The sequence below is a fragment of the Wyeomyia smithii genome, chromosome 3 (assembly GCF_029784165.1).
Source record: "Wyeomyia smithii strain HCP4-BCI-WySm-NY-G18 chromosome 3, ASM2978416v1, whole genome shotgun sequence".
In the NCBI taxonomy this organism is placed as follows: Eukaryota; Metazoa; Arthropoda; class Insecta; order Diptera; family Culicidae; genus Wyeomyia; species Wyeomyia smithii.
The window spans coordinates 277,910,308-277,919,953 of NC_073696.1; the positions used below are offsets into that span (position 1 = coordinate 277,910,308).

General features: G+C 35.0%; 1 protein-coding gene across 1 annotated transcript; it reads right to left on the reverse strand.

Moving 5' to 3' along the window:
* Positions 1–4,207: 4,207 nt before the first annotated feature.
* Positions 4,208–6,244, reverse strand: LOC129727695 (uncharacterized). The gene is made up of 2 exons (XM_055685750.1): positions 6,073–6,244; positions 4,208–6,014 (listed from the first exon to the last, which is right to left on the reverse strand). The coding sequence occupies exons 1-2, from the start codon at positions 6,094–6,096 to the stop codon at positions 5,286–5,288; spliced, it is 753 nt and encodes a 250-aa protein (XP_055541725.1). The 5' UTR covers positions 6,097–6,244; the 3' UTR covers positions 4,208–5,285.
* Positions 6,245–9,646: the final 3,402 nt, after the last annotated feature.

A 9,646-nucleotide genomic window follows, 5' to 3' on the forward strand; every position in this document is an offset into this window, starting at 1 on the left:
AGTCAAAGACCAGTCCACAAGCAACCGAAAAAACGTCTGATCTGTAGGACAGTTCAAGACGCACTGCCGAACTGCCTAATTTGGGTATTTCTATGGCGAAGATGGCGACAGTTTCCGATCAACAGCCTAAAGTGACAAATATCATCCAATACGACTTGGGGAAGCGGTATGATACCCTGAGGCCAGAAATCATCTTCAGACGCCATTTTAAATTTCTAGACAGTAGCTTCCGGTTTCTACCAGTCTAAAAGGGACAAGCATTACCCAATGTGAGTTTTTCAGTACCCGGGATGATGCTCATAGACCAGGAATCAACTTCATACTTCATTTTGAAATCCGAATTTGCGATACCTGTTTTCTTTAAATAACTGGTGTAATCTTTGAAAGAAGAGATTTTCAATATTTTTACAATTTAACACATAATGGATAAAATAAAAGTCCGATTCCTCTGGTCAACACAAGTGTTGCCCCGAAGGTCAAACTAAAAAAAAAAATGAAAAATTATAGCTTTTCCTGCAATTTTTTTTCTTTCTAGGGCAACTATCATGAACTTTAGAGCAGCATTTTTTTCGATTTTGTCAACCAGTGTTATAATCAAATTAAATGGGTACCAATAAAGCAACTAAACCTTCAATTTAAAACTAAGATTGTTGAAATCAGTGATGCCATCTTTGGCAAAACGAGTGAATTTGATAAAGTTTTCTGAATACGTTTCTTTTCATAACCTTCGAACTATATGTTCAATCATCATAAAATTCGTTATTTAGAGGTTTTAAAGACAGCCCGTTCATTTGATACCTATTTTGTTCAAATCGGTTGTGTAGTTTCTGAGATAATGGAGTTTCATAACTTTTACATTTTGATACATAACAGACAAAGTTACAGTCCGATTATAATAAAATTTGATAGGGTTTTATCAGGCGACTAGACCTTTCTATTGCAACTTATTTTGTGAAAATCGGTCCATCCATCTCTGAGAAAAGTGGGTGAGTTCAAACAGTCTTATATATGTTTCTTGTCATAGCCTGTTTTCACATTATCATACATAACGGACAAAGGTAAAGTCCAATAACAATAAAATTCAATAGGGTCTTATAGGGCAACAAACCTTCCATATGACACTAATTTCGTGAAAATCGGTCCAGCCATCTCTGAGAAAAGTGAGTGAGTTTAAACAGTGTTTGAAATACGTTTCTTCGCATAACTTTTGAACTACATGTCCAATCATTATAAATTTATTTTACAAATAATTCAAAAAACCAGCTCGTTCTTTTGATACCAATTTTGTTCAAATCGGTTGTGTAGTTTCTGAGATAATGAAGTTTTGTGATTTTCACATGTTGATACATTACCTCGAAACTAAAAGTCCGATATATATATATATATATATATATATATATATATATATATATATATATATATATATATATATATATATATATATATATATATGTATATATATATATATATATATATATATATATATATATATATATATATATATATATATATATATATATATATATATATATATATATATACATATATATATATATATATATATATATATATATATATATATATTATATATATATATATACATATATATATATATATATATATATATATATATATATATATATATATATATATATATATATATATATATATTCATATATATATATATATATATATATATATATATATATATATATATATATATATATATATATATATATATATATATATATATATATATATATATATATGTATATATATATATATATATATATATATATATATATATATATATATATATATATATATATATATATACATATATATATATATATATATATATATATATATATATATATATATATATATATATATATATATATATATATATATATATTTATAAATATATAAATAAATATATATATATATATATATATATATATATATATATATATATATATATATATATATATATATATATATATATATATATATATATATATATATATATATATATATATATATATATATATATATATATATATATATATATATATTTATAAATATATATATATATATATATATATATATATATATATATATATATATATATATATATATATATATATATATTTATTTATATATATATAATATATATATATCGGGTTTTTTTTTACGCGGTTTTTTTATACGCGGAATTATTTTACGAGGTTTTTTACGCGGATTTTTGAATTAACGCTGTTTTTTTTACGCGGATTTTGAATTTACGCGGTTTTTTACGCGATACCGCGCTAATTCAAAAAACAATTTCGCGAATTTCCGAATTAACGTGGGTTTGGAACCAGAAACGTTTAAGTGTTTATCTAGTAAAAGACTTAGTCCAAAAAATACCCTCCGCCCACCGAAAGATCCGGAATGACCGCCAAAAAGGACAATTTCAAATACTGGTTCTAGAGCGTCTCGGGTTTTTTCTAAAGCCCTTCTTGTTGGACTACTTTTCGCGGATTTAAAAAAAACGTGTTTTTTTTTACGCGGATTTTTGAATTCACGCGTTTTTTTACGCGGATTTTTGAATTAGCGCGGTTTTTTTTTGGCGGATTTTCGAATTAACGCGGTTTTTTTACGAGGTACGTATCCACCGCGTAAAAAAACCTGACTGTATTTAGGCAAAAATTGTTTAGTTCGAGGGGTCGTCCATAAATTACGTATTTTTTCAATAGGGAGGACGCCCGATGACACTACTTGTGGTCAAAGATCATATAATTATATAAAAAAGGAAAAAAGTGTCAAAAAATATTAAAAATTGGATTTCGTGCTTTATGGACGGCCCCAAACAAAAAATGGATGTCAAATTCATGTTCAGCGCACCAAAATTATGTAAATACCAAGTTTTTGTCGCATTTATCGACACTTTTTTTGCTTGGCCAGCCTTTGTATGGAGTCACCCCACTGTGTAGCGGTTAAGTTTTGAACTACATAGCTATAGATCGTTCCGATAATTATAAATACACTTACGATCAACCGTCATTTCAAATAACGTGCAGTATTCAACCAAACGTTGGCTGCGTCCTGTTTTTTACATGCAAAAGAAACAGATGCTGTCATTTTTTCTAACATTTAGTGCGAAATTTTGAAAATGCGTGGCCTTTCTCCCGAGCAAAGAAAGCGAATTGTGCACAAATGGGGCACCGTGAGTGGTCTTTCTATAAGAAAATTAGCCAGAGAAGAAGGTATAAGTGTCGGAGCAGTTCAAACCGCATTGCGGAAGTATTGTGAAGAGTGCACATTTACTGATGCCTCAAGACGTGGTAGAAAACCCGGGCCTGTTGATCCCACAATGAACAAAAAGGTTGAGGAATACTACAAGCGGCATCCTTCAGTATCAGTACGAAATGTGGCGAGAAAGCTTGGAACCTCGGCGAGTAACGTTATGCGTGCCAAGGGAAGAATGGGTCTGCAGACCCGTCGGCAGCAGAGGCAGCCAAAACGAAATCCAAAACAAGCTGAATCTGTGAAACCGAGAGCTCGGAAGCTTTATGACAAACTTCTGACCAATAACATGGGGTGTGTTATCATGGATGACGAAACCTACATAAAACTGGACTATAAGACTCTGCCAGGACCGCAATTTCATACATCACCAAAGGTAAAGGATGTCTCTGGACCAGTGAAAGCCATTTACACCGAAAAATTCGGCAAGAAGGTAATGGTTTGGCAGGCCATTTGTGAATGTGGGAAAATATCTCGTCCATTCATTACGAATGACACAATGAATGGTAAAATTTACGTGAAAGAGTGTTTGCAGAAAAGGTTGTTACCCATGGTTAAGCAGCATAACAATCCTCCAATCTTCTGGCCCGATCTTGCTTCCTGCCATTACTCTAAGGATGCACTCGGGTGATATAAAACAAATAATGTCACATGTGTCCCAAAGGAGATGAATCCTCCAAACTGCCCTGAAGTTCGCCCAATTGAAACTTTTTGGGCTTTGACCAAGGCAAAGCTGAGGAAATATGTCAAACCAGCGGACAATGTTGAAAAATTTAAAAAAGATTGGCTTAAAGTGGTAAAAATAGTCGGAGAACACACTGTGCAAAAGCTTATGAGTACGAAAAATAATCCCAACTTGAATTGAAACTGGAAAGAAAACACTTATTATCTATATTTCAGAATAAAATAACCCGAAAAATCCTGTATTTTTTGTTTTATTCAAGAAAGAAGATGTATTTATAATTCTCGGAACAGTTTATATTACCAAAAGATGTTCGAACAAAGAGGCCAATTAGAAATCTATAGAACTAAAACCGCACACGTTAGAAAAAAAGGTAGAAAGAGTAAAAGAGATAAGAAATGTAGCAGTAGGTAGATCGAGGAAAGGTCGGCAAAGGCCGAAGATGAAGATGCGTGTAATTTAGCTTTGAATAAAACAATACATTATCTACCGATAATAAATAAAATACGCAAACAAATTTTTTTTTTTTGGCGTATATGAAAAGCTACCAAGTTGATTGGTTCGGTCTGTTGGGAACTTCACGTGCTTGCCCAGTTGCGGTTCGTTTGGCACTCTCATTTTTACTCCAAGTAAGGATTTCTTGGGATTCTCAATCCCCTCCATCCACCTTACCGACCGAAACGGTGCTGTTCCTCGTGATGATAAAGTAGTGTGTGATGTTTTTGCCAACTGGGCGAGCAACGGATTGTTTCAAAGATCTCTTCTGCATTTTTTCCACTAGCGTTGAATTTTCAGATAGCCGTTTTAGATGGTTATTGTTGGCCATGGCGTTCATGATTCGCAACTCGGGTTCGTCTACTGAATCTGCCCTGAAAGGAAATCTCTTGCCGGGCAAAAACAACACGACAGTTGATTCACTCCGGGGGTGGCGGTAGGAAAATTTCGACACTAGGTAAGTCAAGCGTTTGAGTTCCTTCAGAACGAGAATCGCCGCACGCGTGACAACCGTCAGCGTTACAAACGTATACGATACCGGTCAAAAATTACCTGCTTACGAATTGAGATATCAATAATTCTTCCTTTCAGGATTTCGAAATCAACATACTTTTCGTTGTATATTGAAATGACAGCTTGAACTTAAACTTTTCATTTCACATGTCGATGCTATTCATTTAAAGTGTGACACAATGTTTCTCATTAAGTCTAAATGTATATTTATGTCACTGATTGATAAATTCAATCTTATCATAAACATGCACAACTTGAGCGCACCATCACCCTTAAATCCCCCTAGTGGAATTGCTACAGAATAAATCTAATGATTTTCAAAACCAGAGAGATCAAACGCAGGCAGCTCCAATGGCGCTAACACCGGCAATTCCTCTGAGTGATGATAGTCCATCGCTTCTAGGGCATCCCGTCCAGTTTCAAGCGACGGATCACGTCCTGCGTCTGCAAAACCCTTCCTACCAGCTGCTACGGTCGCGGGATGATTTTCGTTTTCCTTCTCGTACAAATTTAAACGTTCTCTTAGTGTTTCATTCTCCGTGGAAACCTCGTCCAGATTCTGAACCATCCGATGAATCAGTAAGTGCAGCGAGTGGTTCAACGAAATCAGCTCTTCCACTGCTCCTGGGACTGTTCTTTCATCCGCGATATTAGCGCCGTCTAAATTCGCTGCAGGCTTACCGAGAATCTCCAGCAGTGCATCCGTTTCATCCATATTACGATAGATAGCAACCTGTAATTTATTAACCTTCTCCATCTTCTCCATTTGCTGGACCAGATACTCCGGATTGCGTCTCCGCTGGTATTCAAGCGCTTTCATGTAACGCTCGTGCTGTTGCTTTTTGTGGCGGAGAAATTCTGCCTGTTTGATGTGATACCTTCGCTGCAGTTGCAGGGATTCCAGGATAACATTAGAAGGCGGTGATATCTTCAGAGCTTCGTCTAGATTCGACACCGCCCGACGATGACTCTCTACGGCCTCATCGAAGCGACGGTGCTTAGCATAGTGCTCTGCCTTACGTCCGTAGACGTGTGCCTGCAATTGTTTTCCAATCGTAAGAGTGTCCTAGCAGCCAACAATTTCAAGGACTTACCACATTCAAATAGGAATTTTCCATTAGTTCCAGTGAGTTGATTGTATTTACTTACTTACTTTTTGTTTTGTTCACTGATATAATACCTAACAGCCAGGGATGCTAGGTCATTTTTTGAAATGTTTTCGCTTCCCGAAAAAAATGTGATCCAACCCGGGAATGGCATCGCTGTCAGCTACCATACATTTGACGCGTTACCAACATCACTGGCACTGGCACCCGCAAAATGGGCAGTTTACCCTTATCTTATGTTGATTCGGGCAAACCGGCTAAATGTTGACTGCAATCTTTGGTAGCATATCAGACAGTTTTGAGCAATTTGTCAAGGTTTTCACATGGTATGTGATATACTAATTGATATTTAATACTTTAACTGTGTCCCAAAGCAAAGTGAAGCAAACTGTGACAGCAGAAAAAGTAGTTTTGAGACAAACGGTACAGAAATAGATGTTCGTAACGCTTGAAGGCTACCATACCATTCCCTTGGATCCAACCCGAAATGCCAGGTCAACCCAGGGGGCTCTTGTGGCTGTCAAACTCCATACATTTTCCATCTACCACTCATTGATTCTGGTACCAGTGTTTCTGGTACCCACTTTTTGGTTGGTTTGCCCTAAAACAAGTGAAATAGAGTAAACGTCCCATTTTGTCGGTAGACTTATTCTCGAGTAAATGTCGTTTTAGATGGAAAAAAATAAGAGCTCAACATTTGTTTTCAGTACAATGTGCACTTCCAATGAATAGATAAGTTTTGTAAGCATTTGAAATGAAATATTACCGCCGTGATGAATTTATAATTGGTAGGCAAAATGTTGACGTTTATAGGCCCCTGGGTCAACCCGAACGAAGGCTGCAAAAATTACCAGCAAACTGAAAAATGTCGAGCGAAAAAAGGTCGCCTTTCTGCCCTTTGCGTATGTTTTCACTTATTTTTCAATATCTTCCCTTGTCTTCGCAAATGAGAATGTCTTCACAGCTGGTTAAATTTCTTCAACTTAAACATAATTTGCCTTCCAAACTGGCATCGCTGCTAACAGCTGATGTTTCTGGTCGTGTTGCAACTTTCAGTTTAGCGAGTTTACACGCTCGTTAAATTTAACTCTAAATTGGTTAAAAAGTACTCACTTTTGTATTTTGATTCAAAATGTCAAAATATGAGTAACATTAATTAACGAAACTGAGTAACTTTCATTCAGTTTTTGTATTTTTTGTTTAACTCACTTTTGGCTAACTGTATTTAATATCAGTTTGCTTTCAACAAAAGCTAGGCATTTAACAGTTTCCTGTTTGTTTCGCTCATTCGTACATGGATTTAGTTTTAAAAGTACTGAAACAAACATTATAATATTATATATGAGAAACAAGTCAAATAAATGTGTGCTGCAGAAAAGAGGGAACGAAACGCGAAGAATAAGTGCATAAATACATCGGACACGTTCGCTTGTTCGAATAACTTTTGTGAAAAACACATTGTTTTTGTAACATATTGATCAAGCTATTTCAGTGGTCAGATCCGTATTCTTGAATCATGAATGAGACGGTAATGCTTATTCTTCTTGTAACACTAGTTGATTCCTATATAGCTGGAAGTTAGGGATACCATCTGGTCGAAGTTAGAAATCAGGACACCTTTTCTGGGCACAAATTTGACTAAGTCATTCTATTCTTCGAAGTATGAGCAAATATAACACGTAATATTTGATTTACTCAGTATTTTTTTACGCGGGGATACGTACCTCGTGGAAAAAACGCGTTAATAAAGAAATCCGCGTATAAAAACGCGTAATTTGAATATACTTCGATTTAAAAATCCGCGTGAAAAAACCGTTAATTCGAAAATCCATGTAGAAAAATACCTAGTAAAGAATCTGAGTGTATCTATGACGATCCACTTTCATCGAACCACTTTGAATTATTACGCATTAGTAGAAACTTTAAAAATTCAACACACGTAAACTGTTTTAACTTAAACTTAACAAATGCCAGATGCTTAATGGTAACGGTCAACACGTGAGAGATTCTTTTTATTACTCTAGTGAGATTCAACCAATGAAAAATTTCGATCGCAGTGAGCGTAGTGACATGAAATCGAAAACACTTATTGAGCAATTCTGAAAAAAACTGCTTATTGCCACACAACAAAGTCAAATATCTCAAGAAAATTAGAGGTGACATTGCGCATTTCGTTTCGAGTAACTCGAACAAAACTAAATGATCTCTGGTGGGCGTTATGTTTCATTTTTCGTATTTTTTTCGACTTTGCGGGTTAGATGAGCCCAAGGACAAATGACAATGACAGCTCCTTTTGAGCTTAAAGCAAAACTGGCAGTATGTGACGTACTCGAAAATCGCTAGAATCGAGCTGCACAATGTCACCCCAGGACAAATGCTAAAATATAAAAAATAAATCAAGACGCCCAAATAGGACTTCAAAATCAGGACATGTCCTGCTAAATCAGGACGGATGGGATCCCTACTGGAAGTATACCGTTAATCGTGATGCTGTCGGAGGAAAAACTGAAAAATGTGTCCATGTTTAGTTCTAGGTTGTTGGCGGGAACGGCCCTTACAGTCATAATACCAAAGGGAATTCGTTCATTGTACGATGGAAGCAATCTTGAAGTTGAATACGTGGGCACCTCCCTTACACCGGACAATAAACACAGCGCTGAGAGCATTTATCCACAATTGGGCTCTCTCTAGTGCTGGGCTTTATCTCCATGATGTTTGTCGATCAGATGTCATCGCGGCGCAAGGAAGGATGATGCGTAAATTAACAGACACAAACTGTTAAATTACAGTTCCCGCACAACTGTTAACAGAATTGGGTCCTAAAGCTATACCAGTTTTTATATATAATTTGAAAAAGCCGCGTTTTCTGAGCAAAACATGATTTTTAAAAAACGTTTATCGTTTTCCTTCGATTTTTAAACGAAGAATAAAAAAACTGCTCGAAAGGTCTTAGATGACGTTTCGCCCATGTACGGTATATGAGAGAACTGTCATTTAAGGCATTTCGAGCAGATTTTTATCCTTCATTTAAAAATCAACGGAAAATGATAAACATTTATTAAAAATCACGTTTTGCTCAGAAAATTACACTCTTCCAGCTGATATATTAAAATCAGAAAACCGTTTAAAACTTTAGGACCCCATTGTAGATTTCTTACGCAAAGCGCGAATAAAATATCAATAATTAGGTAACTTGATGAAAAATAAATCTATAGCATTTTAACGTTTTTTGTTATGTTGTTTTAAAATTTTAGGTTCCGAAATTCTTATTGTTTTCTTTTGCGTAGGAACAAATCAAATTAACGAAACTGAGTAACAGTTACTCAGTTTTGCTAATTCATGCTGTATTTGGAATGAGTAAGTAGTACTCAGTTTTTGACATTTATCCATGCTACTAAAAAATGAGCAACTACATGGTTACTCTTTTTAGGGTAGATCCACTTTCAAAACGTAATAGAGTTAAAATTTACTCAATTTACAGTAAAAACGGCCAAGCGTGTATGAGAGGTATGCAAAAAGTCAAATTTGATATTTATCATCTAATCTGGCAGCTCTTCTAGTG